Consider the following 27,054-nt stretch of genomic DNA (forward strand, 5'->3'; position numbering starts at 1 on the left):
TGAGAAAAGTGATCATAGTAATTTATGATGCTCACGTCTATATAACTTTCAAAATTTCAATCTTGCCTGAGCGTTAACGTCTTCCCTCCCCTGCCTTGACTGTGCCTTTGGAAAGGGAAGTCCTGGGTTTCTCACTCTCCCTACTTAGGTGCCTCCCTTTCTCCTTCCTCATTTTGCTAAGTTTTCTTACTGCTGCAGGGTTAGAGCTCACAGAGGGAAAGAGGTGCAGGAGATAAGAAAATTCTTACTTGACAAGGGCTGTTGGTGGCCCTTAAAGCTGGCTCTTTTTCTAGTAGATGCTTCTTTGGGGTTTTCTTATCTCTGGGAATTAACCTCTCTCTCTCTCTCTCTCTCTCTCTCTCTCTCTCTCTCTCTCTCTCTCTCTCTCTCCTCTCTCTCTCTCTCTCTCTCTCTCGTGTTCTGCCTCTCTCTGACTGCTGCCACAGCCCCTAGGAGTCATTCAGTGGTATACTCCTTGTTTCTTTTTGCACAACTCTATTTTTCTTGTGGGCAATCCCTTGAACAGGGCTTAAGACAGCTTTCTTTCTTGTACGCCTCTGATTTATCCAAGGGAGTTACTTTGCCTCCCCAAACTCAAAGGTTATGGGGTTACATTTCAAAGTCTCTGGGTGGTTCTCTAAAGCTCCTTGTCTCAGTCTTGCAGTGAGAGGCAGACAGCCCCTATGGCATGTTGACAACTTTCTCCAACGACCTTCTCTTTTGTCTTCAAGAGTCTTTAACTCTTTTATGCCTTCAACATGAGTGTATGATTGTAAGAATCATGTAACTGTTTCTGCAGCCCTTCCTTTGAAAAATTTGCATTGTACTTCTGTATTTCACTTTGGAGTATGTTTCTAGTGTTTGGGTACCTTAGGCGAAATATCCTTCTTTTTTTCCTTTTTGAGAGACAGGGTCTCATTAGTCACCCAGGCTGGAGTGCAGTGGTACAATGATAGCTCCCTGCAGCTTCAAACTCCTTGACTCAAGTGATCCTCCTGCCTCAGCCTCCTGAGTAGCTGGGACTACAGGCACACACCCCCACACCTGGCTAACTAAATTTTTTTGTTTTGTTTTGTTTAAAGGCTGGTCTTTAACTTGTGGCCTCAAGGGATCCTGCTGTCTTGGCTTCCAGAAGCACTGGGATTGTAGACATGAGCCACTGCACTGCCATGGCCAAAATGTGGTCTTTAGCACCATATTAAAGGCAAAAGGGGGGAATAAATCACTTTGTGGATGCCCTGACTTTACAGACAATCATCCTGTAGGAGATGGGGCTGCCACGGAGAAGATCGTTTACATACACAAGGCTGGTGATTTTTTTTTTCTTTTTTTGAGATAAACTCTTATTGCCCAGGCTGGAGTGCAATGACCGAATCTCAGCTCACTGCAACCTCTGCCTCTGCCCAGCTATTTTTTTTGTATTTTAAGTAAAGACGGGGTTTCACCATGTTGGCCAGTCTTCTTTCGAACTCCTGACTTCAGGTGATCTACCCACCTTGGCCTCCCAAAGTGCTGGGATGATAGGCATGAGCCACTGCGCCTGGCCAGTTGTGACTTTTATGGTACTTGGTCTAATAACAAAATAGAGCTTTAAAGGTGAGTGATTTTTGGAATGATTATATTTAGTATTTTCCTCATAGGCAGAATTTTGAAAGAGTGCTTATCTGAGGGCTGATATATTATTGTTTTAGGAGCTAAAATGTATTTAAAATATAACACATAAATTATAACATAAATATAAAATATAAGTTGTAAGATGATTCCAGATTCCCATGTATATTGAAATACATCAGCCTTAAGACAAATTAAACAAAATGTATATGTATTTTGTTTTAAATTGTTATTTTTTGCACTTCAGGCATAAATATTTTTAAATACAAAAACTCCCACATAAACACATATGTACAACTCAGCACATGTCAAAAATGCCTGTGACTGCTTTGCCATAGTTTTGGAGATGAATAGCCTGGCACAGTGGCTCACGCCTGTAATCCCAGCACTTTGGGAGACCTAGGCGGGCATATCACAAGGTCAGGAATTCGAGACCATCCTAGCCAACACGGTGAAAACTCGTCTCTACCAAAATTAAAAAAAAAAAAATCAGCCAGGCATGGTGGTATGTGCCTGTAGTCCCAGCTACTAGGGAGACTGAGGCAGGAGAAATGCTTGAACCTGGGAGGTGGAGATTACAGTGAGCCGAGATCACACCATTGCACTCCAGCCTGGGCAACAGAGTGAGACTCAGTCTCAAAAACAAAAACAAAAACAAAAAAGACATTCAACAAACTTAAATTTTTTTTTTTTGGAAGAGGGAAGATGGAATCAAGGTTAACAGAAGAAAGTGCCTTTTAATTTTTGTATACTTTTGTAATTTGTTTTACCTCTGGAAATTAGCATGTTATCATTTTTTTAAATTCAGAAAAATAAAGTCAGCATTTAAAAATGGTATATCTCTTTGATGTATTTAATGAAGTACAGTACTGACAATGATAACATATTAGATGAAAAAGAGCAAGGTATAAAACATATATGCAATCAGACTCTGATTTGGGTAAAATACAATTAGTTCGAAGACTATGGGGAAGACATATCAAAATGTTAGCTATGGCTGTGCACAGTGGCTCACGCCTGTAATCCCAGCACTTTGGGAGGCCAAGAAGGGCAGATCAGTTGAGGTCAGGAGTTTGAGACCAGCCTGACCAACATGGTGAAATCCTGTCTGTACTAAAAATATAAAAATTAGCCAGGTGTGGTGGTGCATGCCTATAGTCCCAGCTACTTAGGAGGCTGAGGCAGGAGAATCACTTGAACCCAGGAGGTAAAGGTTGCAGTGAGCTCAGATTGTGCCACTGCATGAGTATTTTACCATTAGCAAAACAGAGAAAAAATGATCAGAAGAGAGACTTTCGCAGTTCTATTGGGCTTTCAGTACTTTGGGCTTTTCTAATGTTTGTTTAAGATCCTTTCACTTTAGGTGCTAATCAAAAATGTATTTTCCAAATAATAATGCCTCATCTCTCTAAGGAACGAGTGATATTAAAACTGCTTTTTGATTTTAAAACTCTGAACACTACATAGATATATAAATAATGCTGTTTGTTGCTTTCTTTTTCCACCCTGTTCTAGGATTTGGTCCTAAAAATGAAAGAGTTTAAAAAAATAACATGTAGATTCCTGACATTCTTTCCTAACCAGAATCGTGTCTAACTGCTAATGTGAAATTCTTCCTCAAAATATATACTAACTCCCTTTCGTTTTTTATTTGATGCTTTCCAGCCTATTTTTTTCTCAAAACAAAAACAAAAGCAAAAACAAAACAAACTGGTGTTATCTTCCTAATTCCCTTCTTTTAAAAATATGGTTGTGTGATTTTAAATAAATGTGTTGACCTGCAGAATATGAACTTATGTGACATTGAGCAAATGACACGAAGTGTTCTACTTTTTATTTGTAAAAAAAAAAAAAATGAATATTAAAAAAGAAAAGCTGATAGGTCTAAAATGGGTTAATAAGCATTTTAAAGATTTATAAAGTTATTTGAAATGTACAAGTCATTCTTGTGTTATCGATATTTTTCTATTAGTCAAACACGCTTTTTCTGTCTTTTGGAATATGGTCTATTTCGGTCAATCAGTATTCTCTGAGTGACTAAACACAGTACCATTGGAGGATTTCTCTAGTTTAACTTAGCAGTAATTACCTTAGATGGAAATAAAACACTTCAGTCTTGATCAGCAGGAATAAGTTTAACTCTCTAGAGGTTGATAGGCTCTAGAACATTCCAAGTATGAGGAGAAAGTTTGAAAGATAAAATGTTCTTGTATGTTGTAATATGCACACATAAATGACTTTGAAAACTGATAAGAAACTTTTTAATAATTTAAAATAATACAAAGGTTTTTTTCTTAAAGAGTGAATAGATATAGCAATGGCAGTACTATGGAGGTGTTACTACATTTTAGTTATATTTGTCATTTTTGGATCATATGACAATTCTAAGTGATACTGTTTTCTACCTAAACTAGTACTTAACTAGGGTAAAATTAAAAGTCTTCATCTTTGAATGTTCTCTGGGTTTTAATTTATCAGTTCTGATCATGTAGCAACACAGACAAAAAGACTACAAAGGATTGTGTGCGTGTGTGTATGTGTATATGTGTTTTCCCTTTCCCGGTGTGACTGGCTCTGATTTGTGTTCTTTAGTTACCTTGAGCAGTTCTAAATGCTCAGATAAATTACAAGAGAAAAGGAGCAAAGTACTAACAGCTCTCCAAGGTACTAAATTCTGTCTCCTGTATTCCCAACATGGGTCATGTCTTTTCACCTGAAAATACTGACGGCTATAACAGAAAACAATAAGGAAAGACATTTTGTTAGGCAATATGCAAATTAATCTCTTGGTAATATACCCATTATGAAAACATACTAGGAAAATAATTCTCTTAGAAAAAAATGGGTTATATATTATGACAAAATTGTTCAGAAAGTGAAAGGAAACCAGTATTTATTGTTCTAGGCAGATTATGGAAATATATATTGATATGCATATATCAGTGTGTGTGTGTATATACAGACACACACATATATATGTATATGTATAAACATGTATAATTGAAATATGTGTGTATGTATATATATGCTGATATATATACACATATACACACATATATACATTGTGTATATATTGAAATGTACATATGTAAACATTGTATATATACACATACATATATTGATATACAGACAAATATATGTATATATCAATATGAACACATATAATTGATGTGTATAATTATATCATGTACATATGATATACACACACACAATTACCTTGTTATCAAATATTACCTGTTTAATATGTGAAGAAAGACAGTATTTGAGGCAGCATCTGTGGTAATCCATCTAATTCTAAGGACCGTATTCTTTGTAGCGTATCAAGCTGTCTTTGCAGGAGTGATTGGGCAGGGAATATGTTATAAATGATAAAAGGTTGTGAGATAGTCTCTTTCTTGTACAGCTATGTTAACATTTTTTGTCTAGCTTTTATAACATGCATTGCCTTATTGGATCAAGTTTGCTTCCTAGATCTCAGAAGTTGCCTTCAGCCCTCAGGTCAGCCTCAGAAAGTGACGTATTGTGGTTCCTATGATTGATGCTTTGGTTTAGATCCCTGGCTTTGCCTCCGGGTGTAGAGGGCCAGCCACAGGACCAACTGAGCCTACTTAGTATCTTCTACACTAAGTTACAGTGTAGCTCTTGCTCTGCCTCTCTATCTTTGCTCCGCATTCCAGGGGAGATGTTTTTTGAACAAAAGGCTTTATCTCTAAAAATAGTTTGAAAAACAGGGTATCATGTAGTCCTTAAGATACTTTCTAGTTCTGACTTTCTGTGAAGTTATAAAAGCAATTTTAAAGAATGGATCCCACTATATTGACTCTAAAATATCTTCTTTTAAATTTGCTGCAAAATATTTTTAAATTGGGAATTTCAGAAAGAGTCTCCAAGAGCAAAATCATGTTAAAAATCTATGACTGAGTACTTTGAAATGGCAAAGTATGAGGCAAACTGCATGGTTTCTATTTTATTAGGCAGAAAACGTATAATTAAATTTCTTCATGATCCTAATTTTTAAAAACATGTTTTCGGCAGGGCACGGTGGCTCACATCTGTAACCCAGCACTTTGGGAGGACAAAGTGAGTGGATCACTTGAGGTCAGGAGTGTGAAACCAGCCTACCCAACATGAGGAAACCCTGTCTCTACAAAAAATATAAAAATTAGCCAGGCATGGTGGTGCACACCTATAATCCCAGTTACTCAGGAGGCGAGGCAGGAGAATGACTTGAACCCAGGAGGCAGAGGTTACAGTGAGCTGATATTGTGCCATTGCACTCCAGTCTGGGTGACAGAGTGAGACTCTGTCTCAAAACAAACAAACAAACAAACAAACAAATAAACTACTCCCTAAAGACATCATGAAGTTCATTTTCCATCTGTTCTTTTTCTCTTGAAAGTTTATCACATCCACTGACTGAACACATCTGCTGTTTCTGTTTCTTTTCCTCCAGGACAGTTTATCAGGAAGGTGACTGGATAACAGAGAAAGAGAAAGAATGTTTAGCTGCAAAGTTTGCTTTTATTTGAGTTCATTTTGCTCCATATTTGGGAAGTCATTTATTTAAAATTGGTGCTCAGTATGCAATAATTGATGCACACATTCCAACACTGGCTATTTATTGATGGGCTATTCATCAAGGCCATAACTAAAAGGGACCATCACTGCAGAGCAGCTTTGTCCAGTAGAACTTTCTGTGGTGATGGAAATATTCTATATCTGTGCTGAGCAATATGGAGCACTTGATATGTGCCTACTACGATTAACTCAATTATAATGTTATTTAAATTAATTTAAACTTAATTTACCATATGTGGCTCCTGGTTATGCTATTGGATAGTGAGAATCATTTAAATTAGAAAAATGCCCTATGCTTAGGAAATGAAAGTATTCAATTGCATTTTTTACTATTGGCACTTTTATGGTCTGAAATAGATTACAAAGTTTTACACTTTATTTTTTGTTTGTTTATTTGCTTGTTTGTTTTTTGAGACAGAGTTTCACTCTGTCACCCAGGCCTCCCAAAGTGCTGGGACTACAGGTGTGAGTCACCTGTCTAGCTGCTTTTTAAGGTTTTTTAAATTGCAAATCTCTTCAGTGCCTAGGGAATGAAAGCGTCAACACATGACTAGCTGCTATTAACAGATTCTCCTCCTCTCCACCTAAGATCTCCCCAATTCATGCCTCCTGGTTAAGGTCACTGAAAAAATTTTCCCCGAAGATTGCCAGAGCTATAGCTCTGGACTTCATAGCTATTCTGGTTCTTCAGGGAGTTCAGAGTTAAGGGGTATCTCTCTTACTATGAATGCTGCTGTCTATTCTCTGACTTCCTCTATTTCCATGCTCAGCACCTCCTCAGTCAGGGCTGGGGCTTTTAATCTTCACAGCAACTGCATATCCTATTATTTATACATTTTAGAGGTGTACTTGGGCTCAAAATGATGTATTGACTTTCTCCATGTCACCTAGCTAGGAAGCAGCAGCAGCAGACCTGTGCTTCCTGTCTACACTGTGGCTCTCAAGTTTGCATTCTTAACCACAAAGCAAATCATTATAGAAGAGGAAACTTCTTTTTTTTTTGAGATGGAGTTTTACTCTTGTTGCCCAAGCTGGATTGCAATGGCACAATTTCAGCTCACTGCAACCTCCACGTCCCAGGTTCAGTGATTCTTTTGCCTCAGGCTCCCACGTGGCTGGGATTACAGGCATGCACCACCACACATGGCTGATTTTTGTATTTTTAGTGGAGACAGGGTTTCACCATGTTGCCCAGGCTGACCTCAAGTGATCTGCCTGCCTTGGCCTCCCAAAGTGCTGGGATTACAGGTGTGAGCCACCTCACCTGGCCCACACCCAACTACTTTTTGTATTTTTAGTAGAGACAGGTTTTGCTATGTTGGCCAAGCTGGTCTCAAACTACTGACCTTTGGTAATACACCTGCCTCCGCCTCACAAAATGCTGGAATTATAGGCATGAGCCATAGTGCACAGCCAGAAGAGGAAGAATTCTTTCAAATCAGTGCAGAGGGCAAACCTAAAAGAAACTGGAATTTAGGAGACTATAAGGAAGAATTTTCTAATCATTCCAGCTGTTCACAATGAAACATTTCATTAGCAGTTTACAAGCTGAGGCTTATTGCTCGCGGATCAGGAAAATAGTAGAAGGCATTCCCAAAAAAGTGGGAGCTCAGAAGTGGTAAATGAGCTCTGTGGGCCTTTCCAAATCAAATTTGTAAAATTTCTTGAGGACATTTCTTATTGTCAATTTCTTCTCATGTGACTTTTTTATTTTCCATGCAATTCATAGAGACCATTCTTTTTCGGTGTAAAAACAGAATGCAACTTATTCATGACTGAAATTGGCATAAACAGTGTGTCCTCAGCCTGTAAGTGAGCCTGTATATGAATCTACATCATGTTTCACTGAGAAATAGAGTGGCCTGGATCGCGGAAATTCAAAGATGGTTGCAAATAGTATTTTAAGCACTTGGAAAACTTTATTTCATTTTATTAGATATTAATGATCAGTGGAAGAACACGTAGGAGAGGAAGATAAAAATGTCATTAGATTCCAAGCCCAGTGCCTTCAATAATTGAGTGTATATTATTACTATTTTAATATGACCCATAGTATTGTGATGTGCCCCTTCATTATTTCTGATGTGCTTTATATGTGCCTTTATTTTCCAGGTGTTAATTAACTTTTTTTAAAGAAATGTGTTTTCTGCTTTTAGAGAAAATGTGCTGAATATACCAACATTCAAGTTTTGATACTTGTTTGCATTTTTAAAAGTGTGTCTTGTTTCTCTAATTAAAATATAAATAGTATTGTACATATCACTGAGGATGACTTTATGTGAAACTATGGGACTAGAGAGCTTTTCTTCTCTCTCATGAGCCTTCAGGATTTGCTTTGGGAAAAAAGCATATCAATATATACTTTCATTCTGCTCATCCCACTTTCCTCCTCAACTACTCATTATGCCACCTCCACCAACCCTCCCACTCTTCCCCTAAATCACATAATTTGTGCCAGTGATTGGAAGACATTTGCATACATAACCCGAGAGGCCCTAATATCTGCAGATGCTTCCATGGAGATAGTTGTAAATTATGATTATGTAGAGAGTTTTCATTCTTGAAATGATTATCACATGAGATAAGCTTTAGAGAAGAAGTAATACAGAAAGATGTGGCACAGATTGGGCTAGAAAGAACTTGAAGGATTGAATGATAGGTACAAGGGTGATCTGTGTTTCAGAAGATGAGGGAGACTAAGGAATTGTAATGTGGATATTTTAGGCTGGGAGTGTAGACGGAAGGTTCCACTTGAAGCAGAGGTCTTGAAGAAGGCTAGGAGATTTCTAGAGAAGGGAAAGAACACAGCAGAGAAGTGAAGTGAAGGGTATATTGGGGAACACCAAGCAGTTTCATTTATAGCAGAGTTCAAGAAAAGGAAAAAGTGAAGGAAAGAAAGTAAGTTCAGGATGACACTGGGAAGATCCTTAAGTATCAGAATAAACAGTTGGTAATCAGCCTGTGTGGGGAAGGGGTTTGAGGCCCCTTCCTCTCAGGAGGGTGGTATTTTTTGTTAACTCTCTCACGTTTATGTACTGTCTCTCTCCTACAGGTAACATCTTTTGTCATATTTATTTTGATTTATAGCATGAATGCTGAAAATTCCAGATTTGTTTAATATATTGGTTTTTGGCTGTATATAAATCACTATGACTATATAGCTCCCTTTACATTTTAGGTACTGATATTTATTTCTGGTGCTAACTTTATGTAATAAATATGTAAAAAGTTTGCTTCATGCATTATACATATGTCAATGTGTATATGGTTTCTGTAAGTTGAATTAGTTTAAGAGTACATTTGCTGGCCAGGCACAGGGGCTCACACCTGTAATTCCAGCACTTTGGGAAGCTGAGGCGAGTGGATCACCTGAGGTCAGGAGTTCAAGACCAGCCTGACCAACATGGAGAAACCCCATCTTTGCTAAAAACACAAAATTAGCCTGGTGTGGTGGCACATGCTTGGAATACCAGCTACTCGGGAAGCTGAGACAGGAGAATTGCTTGAACCTGGGAGGCAGAGGTTGTGGTGAGCTGAGATCGTGCCATCGCACTCCAGCCTGAGCAACAAGAGCGAGACTCCATCTCAAAAAAAAAAAAAAAAAAAAAAAAAAAGAGCACCTTTGCTTAAAGCAGGGAGAAAGAAGTCTTCTTTCTACATATTTCAAATTGAATAAATAATTAACATGTTGCCAAATCAGATCTCACTTTTTCAAATTTGAATTTAGCCATGAATTCATTTCTTGGAACTGAAATACCCTCAGCAGTCCATCTGTCCCTGTTTCCTTCTCCTTTATCTTACAGATGAGGAAACCAGGGTCATCCCAAAGTCACACAACCAGTTAACTGGCAATGTCAGGGCTAAAGCTGAGTTATCTGGTATCTTTCTACCATACACCTTTTCGTATCTGAAAGTGACTAACAAAAAGCAAAGCAAATGGTCAACGCATGTTTACTATTTAAAAAGTTAATTTCATGGACCACATCAAAATGAACAAGTGAATTCTATAATTTAGATGCAGTGGTTATACTTTTATTTGTTAACAGCATTACATTAACAGGCATGCAACATTTCTAGCAAATCAGTTACTGTTATTACAAGTGGTACCACCAAGTTCCCCTAACAAAAATCTGTGGCAGCATTGGGAACAAACAAAGACACTTCACAATGGGAACATTTTTTATCCTCCATATGGGTACATTATTTTCATTTATAATTGACTGTAACCTCCCCCCCCCAAAAAAAAATTTCTAAGCTCTCCTCAACTGACTGAGTGAACTCCTCCACCAAGGGGATTCCAAAGAAACCTGAAAAACTAATTTAGACCATGATGGGAAGGGGAAGGTCAGACATGCCTCATTATACTTTCCTCTCTTGGGAGTTCAGGCACAACCCAACCAGTATTAATATTAAAATAAGAGATCTTAAGACTGACAAAACAGACTCTTCCTAACAATAAGATACCGAAATTCCAAACTGACTCTAGTATGGCATCACACGAAAGATAGGAGGCCCTAAAAGAAATCAAAGCATTTTATCCTAAAATATATTTCTTTGACATATTTTGAAATGGCCCTGCACAGCCATCTCTTGTGGGGAAAATATACATTCTGTAGAGACTCCCCTTCCCTTTCCAGGTCTTTTCCTGATCCAAGGGAGATTTAACTAAGATCTGGCATCTTTTTACATGTGGTAAGAGACACTGGCCATCTGTTCTCTCTGAAGCCTGTTACCTATGAGACTTCATCTACATAATAAGAACCTTTGTCTCCACCTTCTTTTAACCTAGACACAGTCCTTTCCGTTGATTCTAGGTCTTTAGATAACAACTTAACTCTTTAAACCAATTGTCAATCAGAAAACTCTTTGAATCCACCTGTGACCTGGAAGCCTTCCCCTTTTTGAGTTGTCCCATCCTCACCGACCAAGTGAAGTATACCATGAATATACTGATTAACGTCCTTATGTCTCCCTAAAACCATTTAAACCCAAGCTGTAACCCAATCACCTTGGGCACATGTTCTCAGGATCCCCTGGGGTTGTGTCATGGGTCATGGTGCTTGCCTTGGGCTCAGAATAAACCTCTTCAAACATTTTACGGAGTTTGGCTTTGTTCGTCAACATGAGCCTCCTAACAGTTGGTTACTGGACCATCCTGAGGAATCAAGGCCCTAGCACTCAAAGACCCATAAATAATCCTACATGATATTCACTGTGTATTCAATGTGGGTATAATTTCCAAGCTAATGCATAATTAACACCACTAATAGTCACAACACACGTCCTCTGTATTACTAGCACGCACACAGGGCTCTGCTGCTGGTGGACTTGTGTCCTTACTTGTAATTCTGGAACCTTCTCTAAGATGGAGGCTGGTCTGATTTATCTCCATTACCCCAGGGCAAGCACGACACAAGGCGCTTTGGAAAGAATGTTTGAATGTTCAGGCCTCTAAGTAACAGAAAAGCAGCTTGCCTGAAAAATTATTTTGTTCTGGCTTCTCACCAGTGTTAATTCACTTGGAAACCAAGGCAGTTTTCTCCCCTTTACTGAACTCTGGATTTCTTTTCCACTCAAGGGCCCTGACACCAAAGAAGGAAATGGAGCGTAAATCAGGCTACAGAGTGGCTGCTATTCACTCGGGAAACCTTATTGTTTTCCGTCCTTTGTTCTTCTCTCGACCCCTGCCAACCCCAGGCCGAGAGACCCTCTGAAGGCCTGAGCCTGGAGCGGTAGGAGAGGGGGGAACTGAAACGCCGCGGAACCAGAGGCGGAGGCAGCGGCGCGACGGAGGGAGGAGGAGCGACGGACCGGCAGGCCTAGCTCTGGGGCTGCGGCGGCTGAGGCGCGGGGATGGAGCCTCTGCGGGTGCTGGAGCTGTACAGCGGCGTGGGCGGCATGCACCACGCGCTGAGAGGTGAGAGCCCACCGAGCACCCCTCTTTCTGTTGGCTCACGGGGGCCGGTGGGAGCACCGGCGCCGGGAAGGGGCGGAGCGGCGAGAAGCTGGGGGCGGACACTGTGGGGCGGCCCTCGGTTGTCCTGGAAACCGCTCCTGCGTGCCGCCACGTCCACCCCTCCTGGTGCTGACTCCCCTTTCCCGGCGCCGAGTCTGGCGGGAGGGGCGGGACACTGCCCCTCCACGAGCTCAGTTGGGAGTCGGGATTCACTAGGCAGTGAATCAAACTCAAAGGGTATCGGCAAAGTTAGGGGGAGGGGCGAACCCCCTGCCTGGTGCCAAGCCCCAATTCTAAGTGTGCAGTCACCCGGCAGCCTGGAGACTTGGTCTTTCTTCCTGGGGGACGTCCCAGCGGGGGAGGGAAGGAGCTCAGCAGGGCTCCCCTGGTGAGAGCTAGATCTTGGAAGGGGTAATAGCAACAATTCTAGGTAAAAGTTTGCGAATGCTAAGTAGGATGGTAGGGGAAGCTTGAAAAACTTGGAAGTCTGATCCTTGGGAAGAAACGTATCTTCTGTAGTTCTGCGTTTAGATGCCAGAGAACTGAGTTCCACCTTGGTGGCAGTGTGACGTTGGACGCGTTTATGAACAGTGGTGAACCTGTTTCTTGGTTTTAAAAGAGAATGATTATTATAAGGATTAAAGATAAAGCCTGTCAAGTGCTTGTTACTTGTATTGTGCCTGATACATGGTAGCCACTCCAAATATTACACATTGTTATCACTATTACTTTAAAACGATCTCACAAGCTATTACCAAAGCAAACTATTACTTTTTATGTACTTCTTTCATTTTGAGGTTTTTGATTTCTTTCGTGCTGAGTTGGAAGTGAAAGGTTTACTTTCGGCGGTATTCACTCAAAATTATTGAACTGCTGTTCTGTGCCAGATTTGTGCCAGGCGCTGGCACAAACAGTCTTTGAAGGTGCATGTTTATTCTTAAATTACTAAGACAACCACAAAACTGAAACTTCCCTTCTTCCTTATTTAGGCCCAAGGGTAACAAGAGACTAACTGTAAGGTATAAACAATATTTCACGGATTGAGTTTTTTTGACCAGGTTTATTGAGTTTCAGTTCTAGACTAGGTTAATGATCATTAAGTTTTTCATACTTATTTGCTGGCCTTCTATCTTTATTTCTCATATTAAAACTTAACAGCTTCCAAACAAAACTCTAGTACTATTTACTCTCTGTTAATTCTCTAAAGTTATGTAATGTCTGCGTTTTCCCATATCTTCAAACTCCTTAATGAATTGCTTGGTACTTTACCATAAGTTGTAATTCGGCCACTCCTTAAGTGTCGAATATTTAGATAATTCTTCAATTTTTTTCAAGTACAATGTGCTACAGTTACATTCTTGAGTATAATGGCGATTTTCTCTTTAAGCATGCCTCCTAACTGTTGGAATTAATTCATTCAACAGTAAGACTTAACTGTGTGCTAGTTATTAAGTGAAAAACTATGAAATTTTTTTTTTTCTTTTTTTTTTGAGACTGAGTTTCGCTCTTCTTGCCCAGGCTGGTGTGCAATGGCGGGATCTTGGCTCACTGTAATCTCCGCCTCTCAGGTTCAAGCGATTTTCCTGCCTCAGCCTCCCAAGTAGCTGGATTACAGACGTCTGCCACCACTCCTGGCTAAATTTTTTGTATGTTTAGTAGAGATTGGGTTTCACCATGTTGGTGATCCTACCTCCTTGGCCTCCCAAAGTGCTGGGATTACAGGTGTGAGCCACTTCGCCCATCAAAACTATGAGAATGTTTGAGACTTTTGAGAGAGAGGTTAGCAAATCGCTTTTCAGAGATTTTTGAGTGCCTTAACTATATATTCATCAGGATTATGTATTATCAATTTTTAATCCTTGCTAATTTGCTAGGGGAAAATTGTATAATTTTAAGTGACTGTTTGGGATTAATAGATGAAAGAGTAAAGTGTTTTCTCTCCTATTAGCCACTGCTATGTGAATTTGTATACGTTTTTCTATTGCCAGTGCTGCTGTTGTGAATCTAAGCTACTATGATCTCTAATTTAAGTTACGAACATAGCTTCCCAGCTCCTCTCCTTACTTCCATTCTGCCCCGCTACTCCATCTGTTTTCCTTCTAGCAGGCAGAATGATCATTTACACAGTAAACCAGATCATGTCACTTGGTTGCTTAAATGGTTCCCTTTTAGGTCCCATTTAAGACAGTCCCATTTTCTTAACAGGCTTGTGAGTTTTGGCTTCTGTCTCCTTTTCAGTTTTATCTGCCACTCTCCCTTCAGCATCCCGCCTCACTGTCAACACCCAATGCTGAAATTCTAATTAAACTAGTCCCTGAATTATTTCCTCAGCCTCTCTTGTCGAGGCTCACTGGTTTTATTTCTCTCTACTCCTCAAACCCTTGAAGTTCTTCTACATTCTGGTCTTTGCTTTTGCTGTTGCCTCCTAACCGTGGACTTTTTCACTCCAACTTCGTTTCACATTTCATGTCTTAGTTCATATATTGGCCTTCCCTGGCTGACCCTGTGATCCAAAGCAACTTTCCTGCCTCGCTGTACCTCTCTGCTCTCTCATCTTCTGGGCTGAAGTCTGCATATGAGGGATATAGACTCTCAATCATTTTGATGCAGGTTATTTTCCCACACTTGTTTGTCTTCCAATGTTCACTTATTTGATGTACTAAAGGTTAAAATGTACTTGTAATAAAATGCATTTCTCCTTTCCAGATAGTTTTAAATTTAATAATAAAAACTAATAATGGCAGTTAACATCAGTGTTTATTAGGGATCTTTTAAATTCAGGTCCTTTTCTGTTTGTTTGTTTTATTTTGTTTTTTGAAACGTAGTCTTTTGCTGTCACCCAGGCTGGAGTGCAGTGGCACAATCTTGGCTCACTGAAACCTCTGCCTCCCGAGTTCAAGCGATTCTCTGGCCTCAGCCTTCTGAGTATTTGGGATTACAGGTGTGTGCCACCCCGCCTAGCTAACTTTTTGTATTTTTAGTGGAGACAGGGTTTTACTGTGTTAGCCAGGATGGTCTTGATCTCCTGACCTTGTGATTTGCCTGCCTTGGCCTCTGAAAGTGTTGGGATTACAATTGTGAGCCACTGCGCCCAGCCTGAATTCAGGTTTTAAAGTATGTAAGAAACTAGTTAGTGGTAGAATCAGTATTCTAACCTAGGTCTACCTACGTGACCTTTTAACCATGCTATGTTGCTTTTGTTCTGATTAGATCTATTAACTTCCTTGGACGTATACATTAAATAATATAACAAGCAGCACAAAAGGAATAATATTGAACTTGAGTTTTGACTGCCTCCTAGATAAGGTTTATAATTGAATTTTTTTCATTGTGGTAAAACATACAGAACATAAAATGTATTGTTTTAACTATTTTTAAGTGTGTAGTTCAATGGCATTAAGTACATTCACAGTGCTGTGCAACCATCACCCTTGTTTGTTTCTAAAACTTTTTAATCATCTCAAACAGAGCTCTATGCCTCTTAATAACTCCCTATTCCCTTCCCCCCGGTCTCTGGTAACCTTGATTCTACTTTGTCTTTATGAACTTGTCTACTTTGCATACCACATATGAGTAGAATAATACAATATTTGTTCTTTTGTGTCTGGCTTATTTCACTTAGCATAATTTTTTCAAGGTTCATTTATTTTGTAGCCTATGTCAATATCACATTTCTTTTTGTGGTTGAGTAATGTTCCATTGTAGATCTAAGCAATTTTGTGTATCCATTCATCTGTTGATAGACACTTGGTTTGTACCCTGTTGACCATTGTGAATAGTGCTGCTTTGGGTATTGGTATATAATACAAGTGTTGTTTGAGTCCTTACTTTTAAGTTTTGAGGTATAGACCTAGCACTGGAATTGCTTGATCATATGATAATTCTGTTTAACTCTTGAGGAATTACCATACTGTTTTCCACAGCAGCGGCACAATTTTACATTGCGTGAGCACTCCGTCTCCTTTATCTCTATATTCTCCACCTGTTATTCCATTTTAACAAATAATATCCATTCCAATGGATATCTTATATTCCATTGTGGTTTTGATTTGCATTTTTTTTAAATAACTGAAGAGGTTAAACATCTTTTCTTTCTTTTTTGTTTTGTTTCTTTTTGAGACGGAGTTTTGCTCTTATTGCACAGGCTGGAGTGCAATGGCAGAATCTCAGCTCACTGCAACCTCCACCTCCCAGGTTTGAGCGATTCTCCTGCCTCAGCTTCCTGAGTAGCAGGGATTACAGATGCCCACCACCATGCCCAGCTAATTTTTTGTATTTTTAGTAAAGACGGGGTTTCACCATGTTGGTAAGGCTGGTCTTGAACCCCTGACCTCAGGTGATCCATCTGCATTGGCCTTTCAAAGTGCTGGGAGTATAGGCGTGCGCCACTGTGGTGGGCCATCGAGCATCTTTTCATGTGCCTGTTAGTCATTTCTATTTTCAGTACAGAGAAATGTCTTTCAAGTCCTTTGCCCATTTTGGAATTTTCTTTTTGTTGTTGTTGAGTTGTAGGCTTTATATATTCTGGATCTTAATGTCTTATAGATATATGATTTGCAATTTTTTTCCCCACCTTACTGAATTTTAAGTTATTAAAAGTATATTTAATTTCTTTGGCAACATGATAGATTTGCCTCAAACCCAGTGAACGTCTAAAATATGTGTCAATAAAAGTTTTCATCCTTATCAGCATATCCAATATGCTGTTGCATTTTTATAGTTACTCCATAGATGCTTCTATGTTTCCTAAATTTCATTTAACTTTATTTTATATCTGTATGCCCATGTATTTACATGGCATAAATGTAACATCCTTTGCTGTTTCTCTCTGTCCCTGTACAGCCACACTCTCTGTAGATTACTATTGAGGTTACTGTTGAATTGAGAATAGTTCTGCTATCATTTTATCAAATGATGAAGGTTGATTTAGCCCAGATTCTTTTTTGTATTATATGTGGTTGTTAGTTGCAACCCACAGAATCCACTCTAGCTAACATAATCGGGAAAAAATATTTAAAAACATTTGCAAACTCACAGAATCTCCAGGACACTCAACAAGCATGTTAGGTGAATAGAAGCACTGCCCACACTACACTGTGGGTGTTGCCACAGTGAAGTCTTATCCCGACATCACAGCTTACACCAACAGTGCTGGGGTCTGGAAGTCAGAAGTGCCATCCCTTGTCCCCTGAGAGGTGGATGCCTCTGCTACCTCCCTCACCAGAAAGATGGGTTTCCTCATTTGTTTCCTTACATTGCCACTTCTGAATTGAAGTCTGTCCTCACATTGCTTACTCTAAATTGAGGTCTTTTGATGTGGATGCAGGTGGTTGGTAGGCACTATATCCCTCTGCCAGACGAGGGAAGCTGAGAAAGCGAGTTCTGGCTTCTATTTGGGGAAGGAAGGATGGATACTGTGGCAAATTTTCAGACACAGGAAACATAGGCAAAGATTCTAGAGGACCACAGCATAAAAATGTCTTTTAGATTTTTCAATACATATTTAACCTATACCAGAACTACTTATGCACACTTTGATATTTATGCCTGCACAGTTTATAAAGTTTTGGCTAACAAGAATGTTCCAAGGGAAAATATCTTCTTTCAGAAAGCAGTGGAAGAAGTAGTGTCACAGCTTATATATCACTGGAGCCTGCAAGGTCACCTACAAATATATGCAAATAAGATTCTGTGTTTTTCTAATTTTAAAATGTAATAGCAGGAGGAGAGTCAAATGTGACTTAAGGTGGTAAATAAAGGAACGCTCTAGCTGAATGACTATTCTCTGTGTAGTCAAATATTGGAGTAAACCTTAAAAGCAAAAATGCCTGTCTGCCAAATAGTTTCTAAAGCTCTTTCAAGGAGTTGGCTTTGAGTTTTACACCATAATACTTCATTTCATGTCGTAAGAATTACTCAGGCTTAATATTTTCTTTTAAAAAGCTATGCTTCTCATTCATCACATATTAATTATTCATTTTTTGAATCTCTTTTGTCTTTGTTCCTCAACGACTTATATGCCGAGTTGGGAATCTACCAAACCACTTTGTAACTGGGTGTGTTTGTTGAATCAGGCAACTACATTATGATGAAGTGTATTTCTATGTAGCTATGAATGTCACTTAAGGATATTTTTGTAGCATCAGTTGTTAGGGGCTGGGATATGAACTCCTTGTTTTTTAATTTATATATATCTGTATTTGAAATTGTAACATTTTCCTTTTTATTCATATTTCCTCATAGTTCCTCTTATATAGCATTCAGATTTAAAGTGAAACAACATAAAAAGTTGTCCCATTAAAATATATTTATCATTTCTTCTTTGGTACCTGTGGAAGTTAGTAAACTTTAACTACAAAAAAATATATATAAAATGAATTTTGAGTATTCAGTAAAAGAGAACCTTAACTTACCATTAGACAATTGAATCACTTATCTTTTCTTGTGATGAATAATGTGTGCTTACTTTACTGCAGAGTAGTTTTGGAGGGTGAGCGTAAATTTGTTTTTTTTCTTTTTCAGCTTTTATAGTCAAGGGGTGCACGTGCAAGTTTGTTACTTGTGTATATGCTGTGATGCTGAGATGTGGGGTATGAATGATCCCATCATCCAGACACTGAGCATAGTACCCACAGTTAGTTTTTCAGCCTTTGCCGCCCCCTTCTCCCTTTAGTAGTCCCCAGTGTCTATGGTTGCCATCTTTTTGTCTGTGAGTATCCAATGTTTAACTCCCACTTACTAGTGAGAACATGAGTTATTTGATTTTCTGTTCCTGTGTTAATTCGCTAAGGATAATGGCCTCCAGATGTGTCTATGTTGCTGCAAAGGACATGATTTTGTTCTTTTTTATGGCTGCATAATATTCCATGATATATATATCACATTTTCTTTATTCAGTCCACCATTGATAGGCACTTAGGTTGGTTCCATGTCTTTGCTATTGTGACTAGTGCTGCAGTGAGCATGTGAGTATGTGTGTCTTTTTGGTAGAATGATTTGCTTTCTTTTGCTGTTTCAAGATACCACCTTTAGTCTTTATTAATTTGTCATATATTTGCATATATAGAAAAGAATATATATGTATCAGTAAACACACACACATGTGCACACACACATACTTGTGACTAAATGCTTATTAAATGATTATCAACATATTAAAGTGATTAGGAACACTTTTTCTCATTTTGTTGACAGGCTGCTTCTTTTGAAAAGTATCTATTCATATCCTTTGCCCAGTTTTTAAATGGAGTTGTTTTTTGCTTGTTCAGTTAAGTTTCTTTTAGATTCTGAATATTAGACCTTTGCGGGATGCATAGTTTGCAAATATTTTCTCCCATTTGTGGATTGTCTGTTTACTCTGTTGATAGTGCTTTTGCTGTGCCTTTAGTTTAATTAGGTCCCACTTGTCAATTTTTGTTTTTGTTGCAGTTGCTTTTGAAGACTTAGTCATAAGTTCTTTTCCAAGGCTGATGTTCAGAGTGGTGTTTCCTAGGTTTTCTTCCAGGATTCTTATTGTTTGAAGTCTTACGTCTAAGTCTTTAATCCACCTCGAGTTCATGTTTATATATGGTGAAAGGTAGGGGTCCAATTTCATTCTTCTGCATATGTCGAGACAGCTTTCCTAGCACCATTTGTTAAATAGTGTCTACTTTGTTGAAGATCAGATGGCTGTGGGTGTGTGGCTTTATTTCTGGGTTATCTATTCTGTTTCATTGGTCTAATGTGTCTGTTTTTGTACCAGTACCATGCCGTCTTGGTTACCGTAGACTTATAGTTTAAAGTCTAGTAATGTGATCCCTCTGGCCTTGTTCTTTTTACTTAGGATTGCTTTGTCTATTCAGGCTTTTTTATGGTTCCATATGAATTTTAGAATAGTTTTTCCCAATTCTGTGAAAAAAAAAATGATGCTAGTAGTTTGACAGGAGTATCATTGAATCTGTAGATCGCTTCAGCCAGTACTGCCATTTTAACAGTATTCATTTTTTAAATCCATAAGCATGGAAAGTTTCTCCATTTGTTTGTTTCCTATATGATGTCTTTTAGCAGTATTTTGTAGCTTTCCTTGTAGAGATCTTTCACCTCCTTGGTTAGATGTATTCCTAGGTATTTTTTTTGTTGTTGCTGTTACAGTAGGATCACATTCTTGCGTTGACTCTTGGTTTGAATGTTATCGGTGTATAGAAATGCTCCTAATTTTTGCACATTCATTTAGTATCCTGAAACTTTGATGAAGTCATTTATCAGTTCCAGCAGACTTTTGGTGGAGTCTTCAGGGTTTTCTAGGTATAAAATTATATTGTCTGCAAAGAGAGATCGTTTGATATCTTCTTTTTCTTTTTGGATGCCCCTTATTTCTTTCTGTTGCCAGATTGCTCTGGCTAGTACTTTCAGTACCATGTTGAATAGGAGTGGTGAGAATGGGCATCCTTGTCTTGTTTCATTTCTCAAGGGGGATGCTTCCATCATTTGCGCATTCAGTATACTGTTGGCTATGGGCTTGTCATAGATGCCTCTTATTATTTTGAGGTGTGTTCCTCCAATTCTTACTTTCTTGAGGGGTTTTTATCATGAGGGAATGTTGGATTTTATTGAAAGCTTTTTCCACATCTTTTGAGAGGGTTGTGTGGATTTTGTTTATTCAGTGTACCTTGATGTTCAAATACGTTTAGAAATTCTTCACATATCTTTCCTTGAGACCTTCTCAGGACACATGAAATGTATGAGGTGTTGAGAAGTAAAGAAGCTGTTTGGCTTAAAACAGTGCTTCCCGTATGTATTTATATTTGGGCAAGGACCCTGCCGTTCCTGTCCCCCACCCTTTTGTTTTGTGGGGAAGGAGAGCACACCTACATTGTGAAAATAGTGTTCCTTAGTGCGTGTTTCGGGAAATGTCTGATGGGCAGCAAAACGGCAGTGATGGAGCTGTCGGGGGAGATGCTGGAGTTGTGAAAGAGAAGAGGCGCCAGGGCCATACATATTGGCCAATTATGTTCACAACTTGGACTAACTTTGAAATAAGCTTCTCTGTAAGTTTTCTATTAGGCAGGTATTGTTCTTACTCTCTCTGTTTTCTCTTAGAATGCCCAAAGCTGAACCTCTGGTCTTTGTCCCCTTACCGTTGTAACCTGCCTCACTCCAATAACAGGTAGCTCCATTCTTCCAGTTGTCCATACCTGAGCCTTGAAGTCATCTTGTTTCTTCTTTTTCACCCACATCAGCCAATTCTACAGGCTCTACCTTCAGACTTTATAACTCTGCCATTTCTCTCCATTTTCACCTTTACCACCTGATCCATAATCTCTCTCCTGTCTTGTCAGACTTAATTTTTGTGCTGCCCCAGATTTGCTTGGCTCCACCTGCCTCCTGGCCTGGGGCTGCTTGTTCAGTGTCGTACCCTGACTAATGCCACCTTGCCTCATCTGACACTGTCATGGGGTGATGGCTGAGCTCGACCCTCAGAATGATCGTTGACCCCTGTACCTGGACTCAGGTGAAGCATCAGGCTGTGGGCATGCCCTCTGTCAGCTCAGTAGCTGTCTGGAGGGGTCAGATCACAAAACCTGACTTGTGTGTGTAGGTAGCGGGGAGTTGGAGAGTCACACCTTGGGGGGACTTTTGACCAGTAAGAGACAGGATGAGAAAGGAGCCAGCAGATACATCTCTCTCCCTCCTCCCCTGATGGTGCTCCTTGCTCAAATGCCTGTGAGAAGATGGGAAGTACTATTTTAGACCCAGTAGTGTCTGTCTCTACTGCAGGGCATCTCATCATCTCCCACAACAGATACAGCCCTCCCCTGACAGCTCTGAGGTATGGTCATCCATCCAACCTGGCTCTACCAAATCCCTCATGCCAGAGTTGGGTTCCTGAGAAGCATTGACCGATGTGCTAATACACTCCCTCCTTCTCTGCCTCACTGCCTTCACTCTTGTCGCTTTGGAGTTTTCCTTCCAGAAAAAGCATCTGCAGCCAAGCTTGGCATGAGCTGCTTTTCTGGGACCCTGAAAAAGGATTATTGCAGTAGCCTCTTTATTGATCTCCTTACTTCTGCTCTGGCATCGCAAGTTTGTTTAGAGTGGCCAGAGATCTTTAAAAAATATGTCTGATAGGTTATTACTGTGATTAAAACTTCTGAGGAGCTCTACCACTCAAAGCCAGAGTCCTGAATGGGTCCCCAGGTCTGCCTGATCTAGAGCCCTATTTCTCTGGGACCACATCTCCTGTGGGTATCCCCTTGCTCACTCTACTCCAGGCATCCTGGCCTCTTGGTTCTTCTTCCTACACAACCAGCATGTTCCCATCTCCGGGCCTTTGCAGCGTCTCTTCTTTCTGTCTAGAAAGTTCTTCTCCCTGATACCTGTCAGGCCCATCCCCTCATCTCCTCCAGGTTGTTGCTAAAGAGAAATTCTGTAACCAACATACATGAAAATAGAACCACTTCCTTCTCCCATGCTATCTTGCTCTGCTTTTTAATTTTCTCCGTAGTACTTTTTATTGTTAGGCATAATTTAAACTTGTTCGTTTATTATCTGTCTCTCTCCTTGAGAATGTAGGCTCCATGATAGGGTAGACTTTGTCTGGAATATTCCTTAGATATATTTGTTGAATGAGTGAATGAACAAATGAGAAAATAAACTACAGTCATGCTTGCTGTGAAATATGTATATAGCTTGAAGTAGATATCATTCTACTGTAATAAGTTTAAACTTAAGTATTAAGTCTGAATCATGAAGAGTTTTTGTAGGCATGGCTGTGTGAGATTTTAGTAGATAACAGATATTTTTGGTAAAACTTTTTGTTCTTTTTCTTTTTATTGAAAATATTTTAAATATTGTCAAAATAATCAGATCGTTTGGGAATAAATTGGTCTGTACTCAACTGCAAAATTTAAGTCATATGCTAACAGTGAACTATGGTCAAAAAAATTAAGTTTAAGGGTTTTTTTTTTTTCTCCTTTAGAAGTATGAACTTTTTGTTCAAAGTAGAAAAGAAGTTGATGTATGAGAGCAAATCTACACATAATTAATTACAGGATGATTATTATATGGATAAATGAGGTCAAGGTTACATGTACAGTTTGGTGTCCAGAACTTTTTTAGAATCTCTGTTGCGTTTTGCTTTCCCATGGACCATTATCAGGAATATTGGTGAAAAGTGCTATTCAGGAATAGTGCCAACCAGCTCTCATTTTGTCTAAAAGCATAAAATTGTATCTCATTTTAGGTACAAGGTAAAATATATGTTGGAATTTAAAAAATGACCATTACTTCTCCTGGACCAATGATTTCTTATACTTATATCCACTAATTATTTTCATTCTGAGACTTTAAATCACCACAAACCTTGCAAAACCCTTTTGTTTAAAGTAAAACAGCTCTGTTAGAGAGCTGAACATTAATATTAAATAGTTCTTGGGCATCCATTAGTGATTTTTGTTCAAACTCAATAATGAAGTTAATTATCCTCTAGTACTCAGTGAATGAGACTTAAGAAACACATGCCAGAGTCTTAGCACACACGGGACCCCATAGCCTTTGGCATATGCCTTCATTAGAGTTGAATTTTCATCCAAAAGAACCTATAATTCAAAGGATTTGTGGTTTAAAAATTCTAGTTTAATTTAAATCATGTTAGCATATGATTTTAAATTCACTAGAATTTTTAAACTACGCTAAACTTTAATGGATTGCTAAGGTTTATATGGTAATAAAGTACCAGAATAATTTCCTGTTTCTTCAGAAGGGATGTTGTTCTTGTGTCCTCAATTTATTTTTGTGGTTATTGTTTGCTGAGTCAATTGTTAAAACTATCTTATTTGAATATTCAAATTAAATTATGTTCTTTGTTGATTGTGACATAATCTCTAGCTTGTTCTCCATCCAGTGAGGTTTCTTTTCATTGATTTTGAACTCTCACAATGTTGGTACCATGGTTTGAAGGAAAAGATGTGAATTTACCATTTTTCTGCATTGTTTTGTGGCTTTATAGATCAATATATGGCAAAGGCACTATATTTAAAATCCAAGGGTTTGTCGCTGTGAAGACATCATCTTTTGCATTTCCTCCATGGTTGTAAATTCAAAAGGCTTGTGATCCCATTATTTTAACTAGGAACAAAAACAAAATCCAAACATATATACGTATACTCTTAAAGTCATATTTGGCATAAATTCTTCTATATAAGATAATCATTTTACCCAAAAAATTACACTTCAAAAAGAGAGTATTGCCTTATAATTTAGTCTTCAGAAAGGAAATCTCTTCATGTTACTCAATTACTAAACTTTTCAAAAATAGCAAATCAATAAAGTACTGCTTGGATGAACTATATTAGCCTGAAGAAAATACCAGTTTTAGATGCTTATTGAGGTCACTCAATGGAATTGGCCAAAAATCATACAAATGAATTTAAAGATCTAGAAGTAATATTTAGGGGGACAAGCTCAATTACAAGTGTTGGATATTATTGTAAACAAGCCTTTTGAAAATTACTTTACAAAGCAATATGGTAGGTGGTTACTTTGTGGAAATAAAAAATAGCTACTGGGTATTTGTGGGGAGCATAAAATTTCCAGTAACATCATTATACATGAACTCAAAAAGGACTAGATCTCAAGTAACTTTGACTGAGGGGAAGTTGGTGTGTCCTTGAACACCATTAAATGATTTAAAAAGTGGCTCTGTTGATGATAATGACCCTGATTTCAAAGATGCACATGAGAAAGTAGAATAAAATTGTTTCCTGAACTTTTGAGTAGAAAATATAGACAGTATTTCTGAATGAACATGCCAAGATAGTGTTATTTAAAATATGTTGGAGGCTTCTCCTTGTGTGAAACTGTGGGAGCAGGGATTCATCGTTTTATCATCTCTGCCTGGAGCCAGAGCCAGCGTCAGTCATGCTCAATAAATATGTCTTGAATTCATAAATGAACCTGGTTGTAAACTCACAGAAAATACTTGCTGAGAATATTTTGCAGGGCATGAAGAAACATTTGACAGCGTTTATAAAAGGTTTTCATAAGCATTGTCCAGTTCAGTAGTCAGGGGATAAGAAATCTTTTCTCTTTTTTTTTTAGCTATTACCTAGAATTATATCTTCATAAATTCATAACAGATCCTAAAGATTACTTCAGGTGGCTTCTTCAGGCAAATATTTATTGAATACAAGTGAGTCAGACCTCTTAAATGGGGTAAATACCCCTTTCCATTCTTATGTTAACACGTAAGAGCTATAATTCTTCATGCCAGTTTTAAAAAAGTTCAAAAAACAGAGTTTGTTTTACTAATACAGAACTTAATTTTAATTTAAAAATAGTAGTTAAACTGAATATAAAATATAAAATATGTTTAAATTATAAATTATAAAATACGAAGTCATTTGACTATTTTGGCTACATCATTAAACATTTATGTAATGAAAATGGCCAGAATCTAATTTTGGCTGTTTTTGTGGGGACAATAGGGGATTGATGTTTATTCTACTTGTCGTATATTTGGGCACGGGCAGTGGGTATGTGTGTAATGTATTTATGTTTAGACATAGAAAAAGGTCAGGAAAGATGTACAGTGGACTGTTCTCAGTACCCATAATTGTATTCACTGCCCTGCCTCCCTATCCTCTGTCCTGCTTTGTTTTTCGCTTTAGTACTTATTACTGCCCATCATATTTTGTACTGTACTTGTTTATCTTTCTGATTGACTGCCACCTCTTCTAGAATGTAAGCTCCATAAGGGTGGGGATTTTTCTGTTGTGTTTTGTTCTATTTTGTTCATCATTGTATCCTTGGACCTACATGCACCATTGTATAGTGGATGCTCAACAAATATATGTTGAATTAATGAATAAGTTATGGTGCATGAACATTTTAAAGATAGTTGATGATATTGTCAAATTATTTTTTTAGAAGGACATACTAGTTTATATTCAGTAATGCCTCTGTGGCCATAAATATGTCAATATAATATTTTAATCTATATAATTTTTGATTACTAGTGAAGTTGAATATTTAAAATTATTATAATGTGTGTTTCTTGTTTTTTATTTTTAGCAACATTAGTAATACATTTGTTAAAAAATTGGGACACACTGAAAATATTCATTTATTCATTCAGTATGTAACTGTGGAGTGTTTTTTCTTTGTTGCTTCTGGTGTAGTATGGTGAGGATGCAGCACTGAACGAGACAGTCTTGTTACTTTTTTCCAGAGATTATGCTCTACTGGGGAATACCAATGCTACACAAATAGAGAAGAAATTTTTTTAAAAAATCACCAATGATGCTAATGCAGAGATAAACATTGGTGAAGACTTAGATTATATATTTAAAATCTTTATTCTAATGTGATCATGAACATTAAAATAAATTATAACTTTCTTTTTTTACCTGGAATATCTTGAACATTTTCCCTTGCCATTAAATGTAGAATTTATAAACTTGGGTTTTAATGGTTGTATGATACTCCACTTTATGGAAGTGCCATACTTGTTCAAATTAATCATCTATTCTGGGACATTTAGATCATTCGTCATTTTGCACTATTATAAATAAAATAGCATCACTTATATTAAATATTTTCGTTACATCTCTAATTATTGTATGTATGAGTTTCCTATTGCTACTATAACAAATAACCATAAACTTAGTGACTTAAAGCAACACAGATTTATTATTTTATAATTTTGGAGGTCAGAAGTCTTAAAATCAAGGTACTGACAGGGCTGCATTCCTCTGGAAGTCCTGGGGGGAATTCATTTGCTTGGCTTTTCTAACTTCTAGAGGCTGCACGTACTACATGGCTCATTATTCCTTTTTCTATCTTTGAAGCCAAAAGTGTAGCATCTCAGAGCTTTCTCTCTGACCTCTACTTCCCTCTCCAAATCCCCTTCTCTTGATTTTAACCTTCCTCAG

The 27,054-nt window shown here is 38.2% G+C and overlaps 1 protein-coding gene across 4 annotated transcripts in view; it reads left to right on the forward strand.

Annotated features, from left to right (window-relative positions):
• The first annotated feature begins 12,015 nt into the window (after positions 1 to 12,015).
• TRDMT1 (tRNA aspartic acid methyltransferase 1) overlaps positions 12,016 to 27,054 on the forward strand; it is a 54,820-nt gene continuing 39,781 nt past the window's right edge. For 2 of the 4 annotated variants that reach the window (XM_012455955.3, XM_012455956.2), the window contains exon 1: positions 12,016 to 12,106. In XM_012455955.3, the coding sequence (XP_012311378.1) occupies positions 12,043 to 12,106 (64 nt within the window). In that variant the 5' untranslated portion in view covers positions 12,016 to 12,042. Of the gene's footprint in view, positions 12,107 to 12,510; positions 12,534 to 27,054 lie in introns of those variants that run through there. The other 2 variants (XM_064368397.1, XM_064368399.1) reach the window with 2 other exon arrangements.

The sequence above is a fragment of the Aotus nancymaae genome, unplaced genomic scaffold, assembly GCF_030222135.1.
Source record: "Aotus nancymaae isolate 86718 unplaced genomic scaffold, 86718_ANA_hifiasm-v0.15.2.pri h1tg000077l, whole genome shotgun sequence".
In the NCBI taxonomy this organism is placed as follows: Eukaryota; Metazoa; Chordata; class Mammalia; order Primates; family Aotidae; genus Aotus; species Aotus nancymaae.